At 43.3% G+C, this 24,255-nt stretch overlaps 1 protein-coding gene across 1 annotated transcript in view; it reads left to right on the forward strand.

The window, feature by feature from the left end:
* The window catches only part of SUGT1 (SGT1 homolog, MIS12 kinetochore complex assembly cochaperone), a 232,010-nt gene that overhangs the window by 85,425 nt on the left and 122,330 nt on the right, over nt 1-24,255 (forward strand). Inside the window, exons 7-9 of the mRNA XM_073614228.1 lie at nt 6,966-7,019; nt 10,166-10,185; nt 21,526-21,552. Coding sequence (XP_073470329.1) covers nt 6,966-7,019; nt 10,166-10,185; nt 21,526-21,552 — 101 coding nt within the window. The remainder of the gene's footprint in view (nt 1-6,965; nt 7,020-10,165; nt 10,186-21,525; nt 21,553-24,255) is intronic.

The following is a 24,255-nucleotide window of genomic DNA, read 5'->3' on the forward strand; positions in this document are numbered from 1 at the left end:
CGGTGCAATTTTACCATGATTGTCGCCCAATAAATCATGAAAACAAAAACGGGAGCGAATGCGGCCTCAATAGCAGTCCCGGGAACTTCTTTTAAGCAACATGCATTCCGCAATTTTATTTGCACAATTTGTTGGTTGAGAAACATGGCAAAATTGCACCGCCATTGGAGTGCAGTAACGGGATTGCAAGTACATAATGCGTTATGTGGCCATTTGGGAATCACAGGCAGAACAGCGATTCTACCTGCGATCTGCAACGTTATAAAAGAGAGACTTGGCCACCTGTATCATGTCCGCACAGTCTCTGATCCACTCCTGTATCATGCCTGCACAGTCTCTGATCAACTCCTGTATCATGTCTGCACAGTCTCTGACTAACTCCTGTATCATGTCCACACAGTCTCTGATCCACTCCTGTATCATGTCCGCACAGTCTCTGATCAACTCCTGTATAATGTCTGCACAGTCTCTGACCAACTCCTGTATCATGTCGGCACAGTCTGACAACTCCTGTATCATGTCGGCACAGTCTCTGATCCACTCCTGTATCATGTCGGCACAATCTCTGATCCACTCCTGTATCGTGTCGGCACAGTCTCTGATCCACTCCTGTATCGTGTCGGCACAGTCTCTGATCCACTCCTGTATCGTGTCGGCACAGTCTCTGATCCACTCCTGTATCGTGTCGGCACAGTCTCTGATCCACTCCTGTATCGTGTCGGCACAGTCTCTGATCCACTCCTGTATCGTGTCGGCACAGTCTCTGATCCACTCCTGTATCGTGTCGGCACAGTCTCTGATCCACTCCTGTATCGTGTCGGCACAGTCTCTGATCCACTCCTGTATCGTGTCGGCACAGTCTCTGATCCACTCCTGTATCGTGTCGGCACAGTCTCTGATCCACTCCTGTATCGTGTCGGCACAGTCTCTGATCCACTCCTGTATCGTGTCGGCACAGTCTCTGATCCACTCCTGTATCGTGTCGGCACAGTCTCTGATCCACTCCTGTATCGTGTCGGCACAGTCTCTGATCCACTCCTGTATCGTGTCGGCACAGTCTCTGATCCACTCCTGCATCGTGTCGGCACAGTCTCTGATCCACTACTGCATCGTGTCGGCACAGTCTCTGATCCACTCCTGCATCGTGTCGGCACAGTCTCTGATCCACTCCTGCATCGTGTCGGCACAGTCTCTGATCCACTCCTGCATCGTGTCGGCACAGTCTCTGATCCACTCCTGCATCGTGTCGGCACAGTCTCTGATCCACTCCTGCATCGTGTCGGCACAGTCTCTCTGATCCACTCCTGCATCGTGTCGGCACAGTCTCTGATCCACTCCTGCATCGTGTCGGCACAGTCTCTGATCCACTCCTGCATCGTGTCGGCACAGTCTCTGATCCACTCCTGCATCGTGTCGGCACAGTCTCTGATCCACTCCTGCATCGTGTCGGCACAGTCTCTGATCCATTCCTGCATCGTGTCGGCACAGTCTCTGATCCACTCCTGCATCGTGTCGGCACAGTCTCTGATCCACTCCTGCATCGTGTCGGCACAGTCTCTGATCCACTCCTGCATCGTGTCGGCACAGTCTCTGATCCACTCCTGCATCGTGTCGGCACACACTCTCATCCACTCCTGCATCGTGTCGGCACACACTCTCATCCACTCCTGCATCGTGTCGGCACACACTCTCATCAACTCCTGCATCGTGTCGGCACACACTCTCATCAACTCCTGCATCGTGTCGGCACACACTCTCATCAACTCCTGCATCGTGTCGGCACACACTCTCATCCACTCCTGCATCGTGACGGCACACACTCTCATCCACTCCTGCATCGTGACGGCACACACTCTCATCCACTCCTGCATCGTGACGGCACACACTCTCATCCACTCCTGCATCGTGACTGCACACACTCTCATCCACTCCTGCATCGTGACTGCACACACTCTCATCCACTCCTGCATCGTGACTGCACACACTCTCATCCACTCCTGCATCGTGACTGCACACACTCTCATCCACTCCTGCATCGTGACTGCACACACTCTCATCCACTCCTGCATCGTGACTGCACACACTCTCATCCACTCCTGCATCGTGACTGCACACACTCTCATCCACTCCTGCATCGTGACTGCACACACTCTCATCCACTCCTGCATCGTGACTGCACACACTCTCATCCACTCCTGCATCGTGACTGCACACACTCTCATCCACTCCTGTATCATGTAAGGATGTGACTCCACAGCTTAGAGATAGATATATATATATCTATCTATCATCCTCACTTCTATCCTCTCCTTATTACTGCACTTGCCAACTCCTTCTAATTCTAAATCCACAAGCAGGGGCATGTCCCTTCATAAACCTCCTAACCTCTGGTGATGTATCCCCAAACCCTGGGCCTCTATCATTTAACTGTACTCAATGCACCCATTACCCTACATCCTCTGGCTGCAGCCACAATGTACACAATCTAGTTCCAATTTCTCTTCTTCCCATGACCAGGCTCCCTTTTTCTCTTGTGCCCTTTGGAATGTCCGCTGTGTCTGTAACAAACTCACCTCTCTCCATGATCTCTTCATCACTAACTCATTTAATCTACTCGCCATTACTGAAACCTGGCTTCATGAATCCGACACTGCATCTTCTGCTGCCCTATCCTAGGGTGGTCTTCTTTGGGCTCACTCCCCCAGACCCAATGGACGCAAAGGAGGGGGTGTTGGAATCCTTTTAGCCCCACATAACACTTTTCAGGTACTTCACCCACCTCTCTTTCTGTCACTCTTCTCATTTGAAGCACACTGCATTTGTCTTTTCTCCACAGTTTCTCTAAGGATAGCTGTTATCTACCGGCCCCCTGGACCAGTATCAACCTTTCTTGATGACTTCTCTGCCTGGCTACCCTACTTTCTCTCTTCTGAAATCCCCACTATCATTTTCTGGGATTTCAACATCCCTACTAATACTAACACTCCTGCTACTTCCAAACTTCTCAGGCTAACCTCCTCCTTTGACCTGAAGTAATGGATACATGCTTCTACCCACTCTGAAGGCAATACCCTTGACCTTGTTTTCGCAAACTTATGCACTCCGTGCAACCTCTCCAACTATCCTTACCCTCTCTCTGATCACTACCTTAGTTTCACACTCTCCCTCTCCTCCACCTGCTCTCCTTATAACCGCCTAACAGTTACCCGTATATCAGGGCTGGGCTCAGCCCTTCCTTCTCAAAGCTGGCCGCTCAGCTGTCGGCTAATTGCAAGCTCCCATATCTCCACAGTGACTCACCTGTTGATGATATCCTGCTCGTCAGTCCTGCCTACTTAAGCCGTCCAATCCAGATTATCTCTGCCTTCGCCTTGGTCACATCTCTAGAGACGCTCTCCTGTGTTCTTGTTAAAGACTTGCTTGGCTGACATTCCTTCTGGCTCCAGATCCTGCTTGCTGTTCTACTACGCTCATCTCTTGCTTCCTGACATTTTGGCTTGTCTGACTATCCGTTCTGGTTCCTGAACTCTGGCTATGTTTTGACTATGTTTACTCTGTTTACCTTTTTTACCTTTTTTTTTATTTTTAAACAAGTGTGATTTAACTGTACTTCTGTCTCAGTCTGAGAGTCTCAGTTCATGGTTTCTGACACCGTAGAAACCTACGCCATCTCATCCCTTCTCTTCTCTACTCTGCTACCGACCACCACTATGACAAAATTGAACCCCTGTCCTGCACCGACCTAGCCACTTCTGTCTATACCACTTCCCTTCTAGCCTCATTGGACACACTGGCCCCCCTCACTACACACAGAATCAGGCCCTGTCCCCTTCAACCTTGGCAAACAGATGACACTAGAAGTCTGAAAAAACATAGCCGTGCTCTTCAGCGCCTGTGACGTAAGACGAAGTCTCAAAGATTTCAACCAGTATAAATCTGCCCTCCAAAAATACAATTCCTGCCTCCTTACTGCCAAGCAGACCTATTTTATCTCTCTCATGAACACTTTTATCATCCCATCCCCATCAGCTCCTCTCTACCTTCAACTCTCTACTTCGTCCTCCACCCACCAACTCACTTTTTGCTCAGGAGACCGCCAATCACGTCAAACAGAAGATTGATACAATTCGCGAGGAGATCTCTACTGTTCAGATACCCTCCAAGCTTTACACTACATGCCCACAGGTACAATCATTACGTCCCTCTTTCAACCCCACCACTATAGACGAGGTTGCTAAACTACATGTTATCGTCCATCTTACCACCTGCCCTCTGGATCCTGTTCCCTCACAAATGCTACGTTCTCCCTCTGGCTCTATTCTACACACTAACCCACATCTCTCACTCTCTACTGGCATCTTCCCCAACTCTCTAAAACATGCACTTGTCAGCCCCATGCTTAAAAAGCCCTCCCTAGACCCATTCAATCTTAACCTATGCCCCATCTCCTTGCTCTTTTTATCCAAACTGCTTGAACATCTGGTCTACAACCCACTGAGCGACCACCTTGCTGATAATGGCCTTCTTGATCCCCTTCAGTCTGAATTTTGCCTGAAACACTCCACAGAAACTGCTTTCCTAAAACTAACAAACGATCTACTAATGGCCAAAACCAATGGACACTATTCTGTACTCCTACTCTGGGACCTCTCTGCTGCCTTCGATACGGTTGACCACCCCCTACTCCTCAAAAAACTCTACGCCTTTGGTCTCTGTGACTGTACTCTTCACTGGCTCTCTTCCTACTTATCCAACCACACCTTTTAGCGTTGCTTACAATTCTACTTCCTCCTCTCCTCTTCCTTTCTCTGTTGGGGTCCCCCAAGGTTCTGTTCTTGGACGACCTCCTATTTTCATTCTACACCTCCTCACTGGGTCAGCTGATACCCAATACCACCTCTATGCTGATGACACCCAAATCTATTTCTCTACCCCTCAGCTCACTGCTTCAGTCTCCTCACGTATCACTAATTTACTATCAGATATATCAGTCTGGATGTCACACCCTTCCTCAAACTTAATCTATCCAAAACCAAACTTATTTTTATTCCCCCCCACGTGCCTCCTCCCCTGATCTCTGTCAAAATCAATCTATAAGCCCATCCCCGCACGCCAAGGTCCTAGGTGGTCTAGTCCTGGACTCGGAACTCTCCTTTAAGCCCCACGTCCAATCATTGTCCAAATCCTCAGCCTCCGCAACATCTCCAAAATACTCCCCTTTCTAACCAATGACACAGCAAAGCTCTTAATTCACTCCCTGGTCATCTTCCACCTCGACTACTGCAACTTTCTCCTCATTGGCTTACCACTAGTCTGTCCCCCCTTCAATCCATCATTAATGCTGCTGCCAGAGCTCTGTGTCTGCTACTCCTCTCTGTCAAGCCCTCCACTGGCTTCTGCTCACCCAACAAATTAAATTCAAAATACTAACCACTTACAAAGCCATCCACATCTCTGCCCCCAGTTACATCACTGACCTAGTCTCAAAATACCAACCTAATCGTTCTCTTTGTTCTTCTCAAGACCTCCTGCTCTCTAGCTCCCTCGTCATCACCTCCCATGCTCGCCTCCAGGATTTTTCAAGAGCCTCTCCAATCCTATGGAACAATATATGGTAGATGTTCTGCGCTACCCCCAACTGTGACAAACCAATGTGGAAATCAAATTAGTGAAACTCTATTTTAAAAATGCATAAAAAACACACAAAATCGCAAATATATGAAACATAAATAATCCTGAGTGCTGCAACCAAAAAACCTTGAACATGAGGTTTTGTACGTTATAAAGAAAAAGTTCCGTGCGCTTCGCAAATTAAAACCAAATAGTAATGGGAATATAAAGAAATGAAAAAATTATAGTTCATATGGAAAATGATGGTATCATAAACCGGAGGTGTAATTCCTCTTTAAATCTTCGGTAAATCTTCTGTGGATCTTCTAAGACAGTGCAGAAATAGGAAAAGGGGGCTGCTTACCAGATTTGATGGATCCCCACCACAGAGATCATGCGAGCCGGAACAAAACTCCTCTCAGGGTCAAGAACAGCTGGTCTTTGAGTAGAGACAGACTTCCCTCCACGCCTGGTAGTTGAAATTTCAGAGGCAGCAATCAGGAACACTCTCCTCTATTAGCTGCTCCAGCAAGACCACTCGTAGCAGGAAATGTTATATTTTAAAAGAAAAAGAGGCGCTTCATTGTGCAGAAGTTTAAAATGCTTTAATCCATGAATGGACAACTGACATCAAAGCATTAGCAGGGTAAAACACCGTTGCAATTAAAAAACACAGCTGAAGCCGATCAGCTGAGAGTGTGGTGACGTCAGGTCCTCTGGTTCCGCCCAGCGGAGCCAGACACACGCACACACTTGTACCATGGCAATAATAAAATCACTGCAGCTTCTCCTCTGCCCAGCTCTGACTAGATGCACCTCTCCTGGAGCTCTGTGAGCTGCACTATGTATTTCCTCCGCTGATGAATAACATCCAGTCAACTCAGGAAAGGCACCACATGACTGCAGCATGCCCAAGATGACTTGACATTCTCTAATCTACCAGGTAGAAGTCTTCATTAAAAAAATTTTTTCGGGTTTACATCCACTTTAAGACAAGCTACTGCTTAACAGGAAGTATTCTCATAGGCTTATGTGTAGCCTTCTTAGGAGTCATTTTGTAACTACCTCTAAGCTAAATTTTTTTTTTAGGGAAAAGATGTAAGTTTGTTACCTGTGACTGGCAATTATATTTTCTTTATTGGTCTCCTAGTGCATTATGGGAGGTTGAATGGGGGGAACCTATGGACAATACAGACAGGAAGATATTTCTCAGTGTGGTTTGAGTTCTTTGACAGCTGTGGTCATTTTTTCATGCACCTGTTATTCTAGACTGCATGTTACCAGTAGGATAAAATGTTTATAATGCTCAGTGGTTCTAATGTATGCTGAATTTATTTATTTTTATCCCTTCTTAGCAACCGAGTCAACCTTTTCAACATGGATAAAGAGATGTGAAGAAATAATAAATGGTAAGTAGATCTCTTGTCACAGTTATGATTATATTAGTCTCTTAGATCGTTGACCTACACTGTACCCAGGCCTTGGTTTCTTGTATGCGTCCCTCTGCTCTTTAGCACCAAGCTAACAGTTTTTTCAATTGTCAGATGCCAGCAGGTAGAGAGCAGTTATTCGGTCCACTTGAAAGGCTGGAATACCTTAGGCAGCTGGGGAGTATTGAAATGGCAGCCTTTCAAGACATAGACTGTTGGAAAATGACTACGTATTTTCTTCTCCAGAGTTAATTTTGTTTTTAGGTTACTCTATGGTGATAGATCACTTTAAGGGTGACAATGGCTCTCTGGGTTTGTCTGATGGTTCAGAGCCTAAATACCTCTAATAAATCCATCAAGACATTCTGAGGCTGTTAATCAGTGGTCTCTGAACTACGGCCCGCTGGCCAGATGTTGACCCTCTGCTTACCGTTATCTGGCCCTTGGGGCACTGTTCCTCCTAGTAATATGGGGAACGTATTCTTCCACGATCACCGGTGATGAAGCACCATTTCTCCCACCGACCCCAATGATGAGGCAGAATTCGTTCTACTAATACCAATAATGGAGCACTATTCCTCCTATTGACCACGGGTGCTATGTAATTTTTGCTCCCACTGACCACCAAGCCTGAGACATGGTCTGCTCCCACTGATGCTGGGGCATTTTCTACTCCTAAGCTTGTCATATATTATACAATTTTCTTACTCGATTTCCCTTAGATTTACCTTCCACTATATAGTGCAAAGTCCTGCCTGATTGCATAGAAATTGAAAGTGTTTAAGGTTTGACCTATTATATCGTTTTGACAAATCTAAAGAAAATTGTACAAGAAAATTGTATACTGTATGGCCAACCTTGCTAGCTACAGTCCAGGCCTCCTAAAATCTAAAGGAGCATAAACTGGCCCTTTGTTTAGAAAGTTTGGAGACCCCTGCTGTAGACCACTATATGCAGATGGCATCTGATCACCTCATTCCCACAAATATGTAGCCTCCAGAATTGCTCAGGCGGGTTCGGGCTCTTCTCCGAGCACGCCCAAGCTCTTTCTTTTTTGCGGCCATCTCCACCGGCCCTCCTCCCTGATCCAAGGGGCTTGTGGATGATACTAGGTTGGAAGGTAAGAGAGAATTGCCGGAAGGACATGTAGGTTTTCAGCTGCACCTTCCCTGCGCCACTCTGAATTGAAAAAAACTTCTGTGCTCTCCACCCCAGCCCCCTGACACCTCAGCTCTCCTAATGACACAGCCCTCCCATGCCCCCCTGACACCTAAGCTCTCCTGACACCCAGCCCCCCTGATGCCCTCCTGACACCCAGCCCCCCATGATGCCCTCCTGACACCTATCCCCCGTGATGCCCTCCTGACACCCAGCCCCCCGTGATACCCTCCTGACACTCCAGCCCCCCCCGATGCTCTTCTGACACTTCGGCCCTTCTAATGCCTCAGCACCATGCCCAGCTGTCCTGATCCCACCTTCCAGTACTATGCTCTCCTGACCTTCCAGTATTGTGCTCTCCTGACCTTCCAGTACTTTGCTCTCCTGACATCTGTACACTGCCCTACCCACTACTGAGTTTTGTACGCTGCCCTGCATCCTACTGACCTCTGTATGCTGCTTGACCTACTACTTACACTGGCCAGAGCAGAGAGCCAGGTCTGAAACTGGTCAAGCAAATCAGCCTGCAGTACCAGATGTTTTTTTTTCATGATGAGCTCCGGCATCAGATTTGTGGGGGTGACCAACTCCCCAGGCATGAAAAAAAGTGTGAATGAAAGTGAATACCGAGTTTCTCACTGAAGCTATCTTTTAAGGTAGGCTAATGCCCCGTACACATGATCGGACTTTACGACAACAAAACCGTGGCATTTTGTTCGAAGATTGTTGGCTCCAACTTGTCTTGCATACACACGGAAACACAAATGTTGGCCAACAATTACGAACATAGTGATGTACGGCGAGCCAATAAAAAGGAAGTTCAATAGTCATGCGCCACCCTTTGGGCTCCTGCTAATGTTGTGTTTGGTGAGTATTGATTCCGAGCACGCATGGACTTTTGTGCGACGGACTTGTGTACACACGATCGGAAAGTCCGACAACAAACATTTGTTGGAGGAAAATTTGAGAACCTACTAGCCAACATTTGTTGACGGAAAGTCTGACAACAAATGTTCGATGGAGCATACACACGGTTGGACTTTCTGCCAACAAGCTCACATCCAACATTTTTTGTCGGAAAATATGATAGTGTGTACGCGCCATTAGTTTGTTTTTAAAGTGACAGTTTTAATAGATTTTTCTAGGTTTTCTTCATGCCGTCTTTACTTTTAATTGGGGGTTTGCTAGGAAATTTCTTTAAAAAGGGCTGCACCCGGTGGTCTTTAAACTCTTCAATGTTGTCCAGGTAGATCTCCATCTCTCAGGTTGCCTACCCCTGCTTTACAACATTCAAAATCCCATTAACATGTTAAAGTATATATGGGATTTTAGTGATTGGGTTTACATTTATTTCCTGTTCTTTGAAAAGATTACATCCACCTTAGCCACAATTTTCAGAAATAATCCCCGAAATCAACCTTCTAACTTTGTGTGCTTTTAACAGTTTAAAAAAATCACTAACTAATGCATCAACACACTTTTAAACAGGTTGAATTCCCCCTCTGCATTTGCTCCCATAGCCTTATTCTCATTATCTCCCTTTTTGTCTCTAAACTTAGATCCCCGTGTCTTACAATTTCATGTTCTTGCTGCTCTGAAGTCTTCGCTATGTAGCCTGCTGGACGCTGCACTGCTTTTCTTCAGAATCTTTACTATTGGGTTATTCTGTATTGGATGCATGCCTTTAATCTGCGTTCATTCTAAAGTTTGTACGTCACCTGTACTGACAGAGTACAAACTTTCTGTTGAAATGAATGGATGTTGTACCATGCATGTGTGGGAGGAGCGGAGACCTAAAAATGAAGATCTGGAAAGGAGCTGTGCAGTGTCAAGCTCTCGGTGGAGCTGGAAAAAATGCAGTTACACAAGCAGCTTGATGTGGTGCTTTGGTGTGTGTGTGTTTTTTTTTTTTTTTTTTGTAGTAAAATGTGTGCTAATGTTCACCCCTTTTTTTCTTTTTTGTTCAGCCTCCTCAACAGCTGATTTGGTAAGAATTAAGTTTTGCTTCTAATTTTGCTTCTATACACTCAAAATGTTTATGTTGTATGGTAAAGACCTCAATGCTGAAGAATGTGTAGGATGGCATTTTTGCTTGTCAAATGCATTAAATTATTTTCTTAGTTCAAGATCTGAGGTCGCGGAGATCCTCCAGATCAAGATTTAAAGTGGTTGTAACCCTAAAAAATAATAAAAAAAAATCCTTATCCTTTAAAGCAGAATACACAGCATAGTGTTTGTGCTGTGTCATTTGCCTTATCTCTGTTCCAAAAACCTGGTTGATCCTGCCTGTTCATGTGTCCCCCTATGTAAACTGACAACGGTAATCATGGCTGCTGATCCATGATACTGTGGTCAGTTTACGTGCTTCCTTCATCCCGCTGCTCTCCTCTTCCCCCTCCCTCCCTGCCTGTCAGCTTGGGAGTCTGTGTGTCAGCCATCTCCTCCCACCCCGCCCCTCTCGCCACTATAGCTGTAATATTATTAGTGAGAAAACATGTAATTTCCCATTCTTACATGAAGATATGCAGTGCAGTATCTGTGTTTTTTAAAAATGATTCCGCAACATACCTTATTTACAGAGCCGCTTGGCGCTCTCGTGTCCTCCTGCCGCTTTCCTTCCCTCCTCCCATCTAACAACAGCAGGTAAACACAGCCCCTCCCACTGTAGTACTCAGATCAGGAAGAAGAACACCAGCAGGTCAAGTGAGCGCCCATGGGCACTGTGAAATTAGGTATTTTGCGGAATCATTTTTAAACGCTACAGATACTGTACTGTGTATCTTCATGTAACAGAGGGGATTACATGTTTTCTCACTAGTGACTTTATAATCACTTTAAGTGTATAGTTTATTACAAAGAGAGAGTTCAAAACAAGGAATAGCAGAGCAAGGTAAAACTTTGACACAAATCTATAATCGTACTGTGGGGAGGGCTGTGTGAGGCTCACTCTGTAAAGTACAGTGCCACAATAAGATCATAATTAAAGTAATTGTAAACAATCCCCTTGTAAAACAACCCTTCAAAACATTTGTGTATACAGTGGGGAAAATAATTATTTGATCCCTTGCAGATTTTGTAAGTTTGCTCACTTACAAAAGAAATAAAGGCTCTATAATTTTTTATCATAGATGTATTTTAAATGATAGAGACAAAATATAAACCAAAAATAACACATAAACAAATGGAAGAAGAAAAATGACTATGACCCAAAGAACACCATCCTTACAGTTAAACACGGAGGTGGAAACATTACGCTTTGAGGCTGTTTCTCTGCTAAAGGTACAGACCTACTTTGCTGCATTGAGGGGCCAATGGATGGGGCCATATATTGTAAGATCTTGGATGAGAACCGTCTTCCCTCAGCCAGAACACTGAAGATGGGTCATGGATGGGTCTTCCAGCATAACAATGACCCAAAACATCGCCAAGACAAAGGAGTGGCTCAAGAAGAAACACATTAAGGTCATGGAGTGGCTTAGCTAGTCTCCAGACCTTAATCCTATAGACAATATATGGAGGGAGCTGAAACTTCAAGTTGCCAAGAGACAGCCAAGAAACCTTAAAGTTGATCGTAAACCCTCTCCTATACCCAGTGAAGTGAATAGCCTCAGATGATACACAGAGATGAAATAAATCTCTCTACATAAGTTTTACATGTACAGTGAATATAAAAAGTCTACCCACCCCTGTTAAAATGTCAGGTTTCTGTGATGTAAAAAAATGACTTTTTCCACCTTTAATGTGACCTATAAACTATACAACTCAATTGAAAAACAAACTGAAATCTTTTAGAGGGCGGGGGGAGTGAAAATAAAAACTAAAATAATGTGGTTGCATAAGTGTACACACCCTCTTATAACTGGGGATGTGGCTGTGTTCAGAATTAGGCAATCACATTCAAACTCATGTTAAATGGGAGTCAGTACACACCTACCATCATTTAAAGTGCCTCTGATTAATGCCTAATAAAGTTCAGCTGTTCTAGTAGGTCTTTCCTGACATTTTCTTAGTCACATCCTACAGCAAAAGCCAGGGATCTCATTTGTAAAAGGTATCAGTCAGGAGAAGGGTACAAAATAATTTCCAAGGCATTAGATCTACCATGGAACACAGTGAACACCATCACCAAGTGGAGAAAATATTGTACAACAGTGACATTACCAAGAACTGGACGTCCCTCCAAAATTGATGAAAAGACGAGAAGAAAACTGGTCAGGGAGGTTGCCAAGAGGCCTACAGCAAAATTAAAGGAGCTGCAGGAATATCTGGCAAGTACTGGCTGTGTGGTACATATGACCACATTCTTCCGTATTCTTCATATGTCTGGGCTATGGAGTAGAGTGGGAAGACAGAAGCCTTTTCTTATAAAGAAAAACATCCAAGCCCGGCTAAATTTTGCAAAAACACATCTGATGTCTCCCAAAAGCATGTGGGAAAATGTGTTATGGTCTGATGAAACCAAGGTTGAAATTTTTGGCCATAATTCCAAAAGATATGTTTGGCGCAAAAACACTGCACATTACCAAAAGAACACCATACCCACAGTGAAGCATGGTGGTGGCAGCAACAGGGGCCTTAGCAAAGGTAGAGTCAATATTGGCACAAAATCTTCAGGCTTCTGCTAGAAAGCTGAACATGAAGAGGAACTTCCTCTTTCAGCATGACAACGACCCAAAGCATACATCCAAATCAACAAAGGAATGGCTTCACCAGAAGATTAAAGTGTTGGAGTAGCCCAGCCAGAGCCCAGACCTGAATCCAATTGAAAACCTGTGCGGTGATCTGAAGAGGTCTGTGCACAGGAGATGCTCTCTCAATCTGACAAATTTGGAGTGTTTTTGCAAAGAAGAGTGGGCAAATATTGCCAAGTCAAGATGTGCCATGCTGATGGACTCATACCCAAAAAGACTGCGTGCCGTAATAAAATCAAAAGGTGCTTCAACAAAGTATTAGTGTAAGGGTGTGCACACTTATGCAACCATATTATTTTATTTTTGCTTCCCTCCACCTAAAATATTTCAGTTTGTTGTTCAACTGAGTTGTACCGTTTATAGGTCACATTAAAGGTCAAAAAAGTTCTGAAATGATTTATCTTTGTCTCATTTTTTTACTTCACAGAAACCTGACATTTTAACAGGGGTGTGTAGACTTTTTATATCCACTGTATATCAGATGCATTCAGCTTTCTACACCCTTTAGAAAGTGCACATTGTGTTACAAATCTTTCTTCCTGTTTCAGCAGTGGGTGTGGAGTCTGGGCATACACTGTGTGAGAGCTGATTGGAGTAAAGGCACACATTCCCCCTCCACAGCAGAACCAAGAAACTTGCAGAGCTGCAGTCTGAATAGACAAGCTCTCTGCTTATACATGGTTGCATAGTAGGCAAGGATGAAAAAAGACACAAGTCCATCAAGTCCAACCCATGTGTGTGATTTTATGTCAGTATTATATTGTATATCCCTTTATGTTGTGGTCGTTCAGGGGGTTTATATAATAGTTTTTTGAAATTATCGATGCTCCCCGCTGAAACTGTCTGTGGAAGAGAATTCCACATCCTTACCGCTATTACAGTAAAGACCCTTCTACGCAGTTTAAGGTTAAACCACTTTTCTTCTAATTTTAGTGAATGGCCATGTGTCTTATTAAATTCCAAGGTTACATAATCTATGTACAATGCCTAGAGTAATTGTGATCATCATAAATTACATCTCATATGTTATCATGAGACAGTAGGCCAAGAGTTCGTCTGCAACAAGGTTCACATTCACAGGCATCAGTTTCCGTGGTAATGTCAGACGATAATAGGGCTCTCTCCCTTCGCTTTTTTACCTTTTCATAAGAAGAAAGAAACAAGGATGCTATGGGGGTGTAGAATGAATAGAGTGGGGGGGGGGGGGGGCGCAAGGGGGGGAAGACATGGCGGTAGCTGAAGTACAACATGGCCTCTAAGCCAGACCATGGATGATCTATGATCCCAGAAGATGCTGCGCTTCATTAGAATAGATAAAGACATTCCATATATTCCAGGTCTTCGTGAAAGTTTCTTGTCTGTGATGTGAAGTGAGGATTAAATCCTCCATTCTTTTTACTTCCTCTACTTTTCTCAACCAGTGTGCAATGGTCGGGGGGGGGGACGGGACTATTGCTTCCAATATAGGGGTATGCACGCCTTTGCGGCATTCAGCAAGTGACATAATAGGGACTTCTTGTATATTTTGGTTGAGATTTTTGAGTGGTGTAAGAGGAAAAATGCGGCATCGTCTGGAATGTTATATTCCGTAAACTCCTGTGTGATGCGACAAACTTCTCCCCAAAAGTTTTTCAACCTGGGACAGGACCAGAAAATGTGTAACAGCGACCCCTCCTCCTCTCCACAACGCCTTTGTGGAAATTTTCTATCCCTATTGTGGGGTCACCAGTACGGTATTTGTACATTGAAATCATATCCCCTCTGAAGCGTTTCTTCTCCAGAGAGAACAAGTTCAATGCCTGTAACCTTTCCTCATAACTAATGTCCTCCAGTCCCTTTATTAGTTTAGTTGCCCTTCTCTGGACTCTCTCCAGTTCCAGCACATCCTTCCTGAGGACTGGTGTCTCCAAGTTTCTTATCCGACACAAATTTTCAGCTGCTTTTGTCTCCTGTGTTGGAGAACTGGTCAGACGTTATGCTGATAACAGAGGAACAGAGCAGCAGAAAGACATGCTATTTACAACCACTTTAAGGATTTAGAGAAGATCTGTAAAAGAGTGGACCAAAATCCCTCCTGAGATGTGTGCAAACCTGATCACTAACTACAAGAAACATCCTGCCTCTGTGCTTGCCAGCAAGGGCTTCTCCACCAAGCACAAAGTCATGTTTTGCTTGGGGATCAAATACCTATTTTACTCACTGAACTGCAACTCAATTTATAACATTTGTATCATGTGCTTTTTCTGGATTTTTGGTTGATGTTCTGTAAAATAAACCTATGATAAAAATTATAGACCCTTCATTTCTTTGTAAGTGGGCAAACTTACAAAATCTGCAGGGGATCAAATACTTATTTTACACACTGTAGATGAAAAAAATACAGTTTTAAACACTTTTTTCCCTTTTCTATAAGTAATTGCATTCCCTCTTCATAGCTGCATAAGAGCTGGGGGAGGAGAAGCAGCAGCACACTGATCTTCCCAGTGAATGGCTGTGCAGAGGTGTGTGTCAGAAAGGAGGAGAGAAATTGGAGAACAGGCTGAGTTCTCAGCACAGCCGGTGAAACTGACTACTCTGTGCTCTTATGCCTAGCGTGGTCAGTTATTGTAAAGCAAAGGTACTGGCAGGAACACCAGCGATTTCACACAAAGGAAGCACAATACAAGGAGAACAGGATAATTTTTCATACAAGTACATGCTTTAGGAGGCACATATCAGGAATATTGAAAATGACTCATGAAATTTGGATTTATATATTATTTAAATACATAGCACACCCCAGGGAATAACAAAACAGGGTTAAAATCTAAAGCACTATTGTAAATTGTAGTAGGGTTTAAATTGTATCCTATCTCCATATGTGTGCTCCTTAACCATCTGAGGGCGAATACCTGTGTGCAAGATTTGAGCAAGTGGCTTTTTGCTTGGAAACCCAAATCCTGAATCTCAAGAATCAGCTGGCAACACTGCAAAGAATTAACAGCTTGGAGCGGAGGTTGGACCTCACTCATCGGATGCTGGCTGGGGCCAGTATGATGTAGAGCAGAGAAAAGGAAGGGACTGGGTCAGAGGTGGGTAATGGTTACATTTAGAAGGTGGCGTAGAGGGAAAAGGGTTATACATACCAATAATTATTCACAGTTGCATGATATTGGGGATATCAGTTCAAGGGTATCATTGCTGGAGTGGGCTATCTCCTATAGCATCCAGGGAAAAGACTGCTGGAGAAGCATGTAGGCAAAACAGGCAGATACTGGTGGTAAGGGACTAAGTTAATAAAAGTGCTGATAGGGTAATCTGTCACAAAGGCCGCAATTGCCAGTTTGCTTGGGTTTGACTCATTGCCGATTAAGGTTTTCAGATTTTTGGGTGGAGCTGGGGAAGACTCAGCTGTCCTGGTACACATTGGTACAGATGACAAAGTTAGAGGGAGATAGAGTGTTCTAAAAAAAGATTTAAGACTTTGGTACCAAGTTTGGTAAAAGACCTCCCAAGGTAGTATTTTCAGAAATGCTTCTTGTGCCATGTGCCACACAAAGAGGCTATGGGAGCTTAGAGAGTTGAACAAGTGGCTAAGAAACTGGTGTAAGAATGAGGCGAGCTTTGGGTTCCTGGAGAACCTGGGCTGACTTTTCAGTCGGTTATTTCCTGTAGGAACAGACTGCGTCTAAATGGGGAGGGTGCAGTACAAAAGAGACTGGAGAAACTTATTGTGAACAAATATATTGTACAAATATATCAAAGTGGACTTCAGTAAATGATAAACTGTTTACTTTAAGGTCCAGAAGAGGGCATGTGGCCACTATTTCAGGTTAGAAGTAAGGAGAGTTAACCTTAGATTGAGGAAAGGGTTCTTTTTTCCTTTAGAGCAGTAAAAAATGTGGAAATCCCTCAGGATGCTACTAGCTGAGAGTGTCAACAGCTTTAACCCCTTGGCGCCGACTGCATGCAAATATACAGCCTCTCAGCGCCTGGTCCTTGGCGCTGAGAGGCTGCATATTTGCGTAAATTGCTGTCAATACAGCTGTGCTAATAGCGCGCATGCTGCACGCTCCTGGCACAGTCACTGGTGCCTAACCGAAAGCTCCCGAATGTTGCTTGCTTTCTCACGTGGTCCTCTATTCACACGTTGGTGAAGTTTTATCATATTGATGTTTAGGCCTCTGCTGATGATGTTTTTGGCTATAAAGGGGCTTTAAGCTGCTCTTTGAGTTAAGAACCTGTTTAAGTTTTTTTGGGTCGGTTGGCATCATTTTCTGCATTGCCCATCTTGCAGTTGTACTGCTTTGGGTTGTTCCATGGTCAAGAATTAACTACTGTATGTGACCCCCAGGCCAATTCTGATATTGCTGTCATAAATGTAAAAATTATACACATTATTATATATTTTTAAAGCAGAGGCCCTGGGGAATAAAAAATGGTATTTGCTCAACATTTATTTTAAACACAATTTTTTTGGGGGGAAAGACATTTTAATGAATTTTTAACCACTTCAATACCAGCCACTTAGATACCTTCCTGCCCATGCCAATTGTCACCTTTCAGCACTGTCACAATCTGAATGACAATTGCGCGGTCATGCTACACTGTACTCAAACAATTTTTTTTATCATTTTTTTTTTCCCCACAAATAGAGCTTTCTTTTGGTGGTATTTGATCACCTCTGGGGTTTTTATTTTTTGCACAACAAATAAAAAAAAAGACCGAAATTTTTGAAAAGAAAAGAAGTTTTTCTTTGTTTCTGTTAAAATTTTTTGTAAATAAGTAAGTTTTCTCCTTCAATGATGGGCACTGATATGGCTGCACTAACGGGCACTGATAGGGCGGCACTGGTGGGCACCGATGAGGTGGCACCAATGAGGTGGCACTGATGAGGTGGCACTGGGCACTGATAGGCGGCACTGATAGGCGGCACTGATGGGCACTGATAGGTGGCACTCGTAGGCGGCACTGATGGGCACTCGTAGGCGGCACTGATGGGCACACGTAGGCGGCACTGATGGGCACTTATAGGTGGCACTAATAGGTGGCACTGATGGGCATTGATGGGCACTGATGGGTTGCACTGATGTCACTGATGGTGGCACTGATAATGATGGGTGGCATTGCTGGGCATCACTAATGTGTTTGTACATACTGGTGCCAATCAGTGCCCATTTGTGGCATTCAGTTTGGGCATTCATTTGAACATGTGGATGGCCATGGGGTACATACCTGGCCATCCACATGTTGCCCCCTTCCCTGGTGGTCCTAGTGGTGTCCCTGGTGGTCCAGTGTGGTCATCTGAGGGTGTGCTGCGCTGATAAACAATCAGCGCAGACCCCCCTGTCAGGAGAGCCACAGATCGGCTCTCCTCTACTCGCGTCTGTCAGACACGAGTAAGGAAAAGCCGATCAACGGCTCTTTCTATTTACATCGTGATCAGTCGTTATTGGACGCGGCTGATCACGTGGTAAAGAGCCTCCGCCGGAGACTCTTTACCGAGTTCGGTGGAGTGGTGTGTCAGACTAACACACCGTTCCACCAATCGCCGTGATGCACGCCCCCACGGGCGCGCGGCGGCTGTTATCCTGAAGGACGTCATATGACGCCTAGTCAGGATAACTGAACCACCGCCCGGCCGTCATTTTGCTATAGGCCGGGCGGGAAGTGGTTAATGAACACAATATAATACCACATTTTTGGTAAAAGATGATGTTACATTTAGTGGTCGACCGAAATCGCAGTGGCCGATGGCCGATATATTAGGCCGATTTTTTAGGCCGTTAGACCCCTTTCACACTGGGGCGTTTTCCAGGCGCTTTTGGGCTAAAAATAGCGCCTGTAAAGTGTCTTTAAAATGGCTCCCCTGCAGTCTCAGTGTGAAAGCCCGAGTGCTTTCACACTGAGGCGATGCGATGGCAGGATGTTAAAAAAAAGTCCTGCAAGCAGCATCTTTGGAGCGGTGTATACCGCTCCTCCACCACTCCTGCCCATTGAAATGAATGCGCACTGCTGCCGAAGCGCCTGCAAAGCGTTTCGGCAGCAGCACTTCATGGGCGCATTTAACCCCTTCCTCGGCCGCTAGCTGGGTTATAAGCGCCCCGCTAGCAGCCGAATAGCGCCGCTAAAATGACGGTAAAGCGCCGCTAAAACTAACAGCGTTTTACCGTCAACGCATGCCCGCTCCAGTGTGAAAGCAACCTTAAGTAATAAGTGATACAGAAATTTTTTTACATTTAAACATTTATTAAACAAAACAAACCTCCAATCAGTTCACTTCTATGTATAATTTAGATTTAAAAAAAAATAACTATATCTTAAATATTAAATACACAAAAACAGGTAATCAAAACTTTTGGACGAAAAAAAATGGGCTAACTTTACTGCTTATTTTTTTTTTTTTTTTTTTTTATTTCATTAATTTTTTTTAAAAAAATTGCGTTTGAAAGACCGCTGCGCAAATACCGTGTGACATAAAATATTGCAACAACCGCTATTTTATTCCCTAGGGTCTCTGCTAAAAAAAAAAAATATATATATATATATATATATATATATATATATATATATATATATATAATTATAATGTTTATGGGTTCTAAGTGATTTTCTAGCAGAAAATACAGGATTTTTACTTGTAAGCAACAAATGTCAGAAAAGATTTAGTCTTTAAATGGTTAAACTGAGAACTTCTAAATATGGAGTTCAGCTCATTGATAAAACAACCTGAAAAGATACAATGTATCTTCTTATCAGACTTGGCAGGCTGCCCTGGGAGGAGAGAATCCTCTCCACAGATAACTCCAGGAAACTTGCATTGACTTCTATTACAGAAGTCATTTGCAAGTCCCGCTGAAGTTATTATCGGCTTTTTTTATCAGCACAATCGGCCGATGCCGATGCCGATTAAGTAAAAAAAGCCAAATATCGGCCGGCCGATATATCGGTCGACCTCTAGTTACATTTTCACATTACGCCACATATGGAACGGTGACAAACTACATTTGCAAGCTGCAGTACAAATTTATTATCCGTAGGCAATGCGTTAAAAGCCTTTACAGATTACCAAATTGAAGTTACACAGGAGGTGCTAGAATTACTTTTCTGACATTCGCAGTGATACATATGTGGTGCGATCGCTGTTTACGTATGGTCGTGGGACTGACTCATGCGTTTGCGTTTGCTCATGAGCAGAGGGAGACGGGCGCTTTTAATTTTTTTGTTTTTGATTTTTGCTTTTCTTTATTACTTTTATTGCTGTCACAAGGGATGAAAAACACCCTTGTGATAGAATGGCCCTTGACAGGTCCTCTTTATGGAGGGATCTGGGGTAACAGCAAAAAACCCAAAAGTAACTAAATCCTTGTCGCTTCCAATTTCTGACATCACACAGTGGGAGAAAGAACATCATTTTCTCTCTCTGTGTCTGGGGAAACCAATGCTTCAGGTCACATCCTTACCATGCTCCCCGGTCCCTTGGGAGAGCCCAGAAAAATTGGTGGATGGGAGTGGGACCTTATCCCAAATGAAGAAACAAACTGTTGCTGTAAGTGCTTATAAACATTTACACAAAGTTTTTACAGAGCATTTTACTCAGGATCTTTTTTTCTTTTCAAATAGTTTTTATTAGGTTTCCAACAGTATAAAATATTACACAGATTACAAAACGTAATGGGCATTTGGGTAGCCATTGTTGAATACCTTATTGCTCTCAGAAAGACATGTGACCATAAAGGTCCTTTAATACAAGATTAGAGTGGCCTCAGTGCATCAGTTTTCTGCGTAATAATGGTGTGTCCGAGCCTTCCGGGCACACCTAAAGGGAGCTAACTGTGCCACAGAGTACCCGACAGCACCAACCTCGCTACTGTTGGCTACTGTATCCTATTTAAATTGACATACTTATTGTACTCTTTTTGCATCTCCAAGATTATAACATGAAACAAACAAAAATAATAAAAACATAAAATATGTACCAGATAAATCTACATGTGGTCAGCTTGCTATTAGGCACTAGAATAGCACATTGTCCATGTATCCCAACAATAGTTAAACTTGGGTAGATTATGATTCTTTATAGCTAAGTATTTTTCATATGTATATTGTAATTGGACTCTTTGAATAACTTCAGAGACATTAGGTGCCATAGTGGACTTCCATTTAGAGGTAACAGTTAGCTTCGCTGCTATTAAGACGTGAGTGACAATGGGCCTAAATTGCAAGGGCACCAAGTTTATTCCTATATTGAGTATAGCCATTTGTGGTGTTGGTGGAATGATCAGACCTGTAACCCTAGCTATTAGGGAGAATACTGTTTTCCAAAAACTCCTCACTCCTTTACACCTCCAGATTACATGCAAGATGCTGCCTCTTTCCCCACACTCCCTCCAACAATTGGGGGATGAGCCTGGGTAAATCTGCGCCAATCTAACGAGTCAAATAGGTCCTGTATAGCATTTTCAACATCAGCTCCCAGTGGTTTACACAATGGGAGAAGCGAAAATTAGATTGAATAGCCGATTGCCATTCTTTTATTGTATAGGGGGTTTCTAGTTCTTTTTCCCAGTTGCGCATCTTTGAAGATTTTTGAAAAATTCCACAAAATTGTAGTTGATTATAAAACCGTGACAGTCCTTTAGGCCTGTCCTGGTTAGACATCAAGTATGCGCAAGATTCCCCATGTATGTTATAATGTATATTCATATTTTTATTATGAAAATGGGTTATTTGGATGTAGGAGAAAGATGGAGGTCTAGGTTTTTTCGATAATAGTTCTTTGTAGGTCCTTATTCCTTCCTTTAGCCATGGTAATACATGTAGATTGGGTATTATGTATTCATAAATTTGCAATGGAAAATCAGTGCATTTGTCCATCGAATCCTGGGGCATTGTATCATGTAGTTTTTTTCCAAACTAGTAGTGTAGCTTCTATGGAAGGAAGAGTCTTATAGGTTAGTGTCAAGTTAGTCCGGTGTGACAGTAGCAGAGACGGTAAATGTTGATTGCCGACTGTACATTTTTAAATCTGCACCTGTCTGTCTGAAATTGGGTCAAACCATGCTTTAGCTTGGTCTAAGCGGGCAGCTAGATAATAGTTTTTGAGATTCGGAAAGTTCACTCCACCTCTAGTCTTGTGCTTCAATAGCATGGTAAATGAGATTTTGGCCATTTTTTCCCCCATATGAACTGTCTGAACAGTTTATCCACCTCTTTAAAAAAGTGGTCTGGCATAATTATTGATATAGATCTGAAATGGTAAATAATCTTAGGTAAAAGGATCATTTTCATAGTGGCAGTCCTTCCTATCCAAGACAGTTCATATTTGGATATGTGTTGTAGGTCTTGTTTAATAGTCCTGATTAGTTTTGGAAAATTATGTTCATATGTGAGTTTATCATAAAAAAAGGGGGGGGGGGGGGGTCAACAAGGACACCCTGGACGGACTTTAGAGGCACAACAAACCTGAGAAGTAACCTGAGATAGTCAAAATAACAATATAATCAATTTTATTAAATATAAATTATTAAAAATATCATCTATATAGAAATATACATGATACAAGCCCAGGTGTGTCAAATCTGGGCTTGTATCATGTATATTTCTATATAGATGATTTTTTTTATTACTTTTTGCCAATGTCTTTGTACTGTATGTATTTATATTTAATAAAATTGATTATATTGTTATTTTGACTATGCTTTCTCAGGTTTGTTGTGCCTCTAAAGTCCGTCCAGGGTGTTCTTGTTGACCCCCTTTTTTTTTTTTTATGACATACAATTTATTCGGATGTGCCTATAGGAGTGTCCCTTTTTTTCTATTTTGTCCATATGTGAGTTTAGTCGGTGATGTCAGTGTAACCCCTAAGTAAGCTAGATTATTAGATACCCATTGAAAGGGAAAAAGTTTTTTTTAGGTGGTTTTAGGCAGAATAGAGGATTTATTTGAGTTGAGTTTGTAATACGAAGCCAAGCCAGATTCGTCCAATAACATTTGTACCTTTTGCTAGTGATGAAGCCGGACTGGTTAGTGTCAATACAATGCCGTCTGCAAATAATCCAATTTTGTGGGAACAACCTCCTATTGCTATACCTGAGATTGTGTCGCAAGATCTACAGTAATGGCCTTCGCCAGGGGCTCCATTATTACAGAGAAGATCAAAGGCGAGAGAGGACAGCCCTGGTGGGGTACCATTAGTTGTGCGGAGTGGGTCAGGGAGAATATTTGACGTGAATACTCTAGCTGAGTTTTGCAGAACTATGATAGTGGCTTGTAGCATCTCCTCGGGAAAAGAGGCAGTTGTGGCTGCATAATTTAACAATTTTTTTAAGTGTGGTACGCAGGATCTCTTTTTCAACAAGATCCTAAATATCAACATCAGGAAATTATTATGTTCGTCTGACACTTGCACTATATTTGCTAGTGTATCTAACGATTCCCTTCCACCAGATTACCCACGTCACACCCTTGGGATGCACCCGTATGTCCTTTGATGGAAGTGGTTATGCTGGGATCATTCCTGCAGCTGCAGGTATGGTCCCAATATAAAACATTTGATGCCAGCAATGAGCTTTCCTGTAGAAGTGATCCGAGTGGCTCTACAGCCACCCAATCACTTTATCAGGGTGCAAATAGAGGTCACTCCCTCCACCTGCAGCCGTTCTCAGGCTTTCCAAGTCCAAGATACATCTGTGATGAAGGAAGCCTGAAGTGACAAGGATTTAGTTATTTCCAGTTTCTATTTGTTGCTTACAAGCGATTGCCAGCCACATGAGCATCTGTTCAAACCGATCTTGATGCAGATGCGCATGTAGGTCCTAAACGCGTGAGGTATCACCATGAACGTCAAAGTGTGGGCGATTAATTCTAGTGCCAGACCCCCTGTTAACTCCAAACTGGTAACATGTAAAGACTTTAAAATTGTTGCCTATGGATAATGTAATGTATCTTAGCTGATAGCCATTTCGTGGGCGCATACACTTTTAAAGGGTGACATGTTAGGTACCTATTTACTTGGCATAACAACATCTTTTAAATTGTACCTAAAAAGTGGGTACTATATTGTGCACTAAAATTCATTTATGTGCATTTTTTCTTGAAAATTTAAGTTTGGTAAACTGCTGTGCAAATATTGTGTGACATAAAATATTGCAATAGCCACCATTTTATTGTCCAGGGCCTCTTCCTTTTAAAAAATATTTAATGTTTGGGAGAACTTCTAAGTAATTTTCTAGCAAAAATGCAATGTTTTACATGTAAGTGAGAAATCTCAGATAATGGCCCGGTAGGCAAGTGGTTAACAATGCTGCTGTCAAAAGGTGTCTACTTCATCCAGTGTGTAGGCATTCGTATACAGGAGATGTGTTACTGACCAGATCACCAAGCAA

The sequence above is a fragment of the Aquarana catesbeiana genome, linkage group LG02 (assembly GCF_042186555.1).
Source record: "Aquarana catesbeiana isolate 2022-GZ linkage group LG02, ASM4218655v1, whole genome shotgun sequence".
Taxonomy (NCBI): Eukaryota; Metazoa; Chordata; class Amphibia; order Anura; family Ranidae; genus Aquarana; species Aquarana catesbeiana.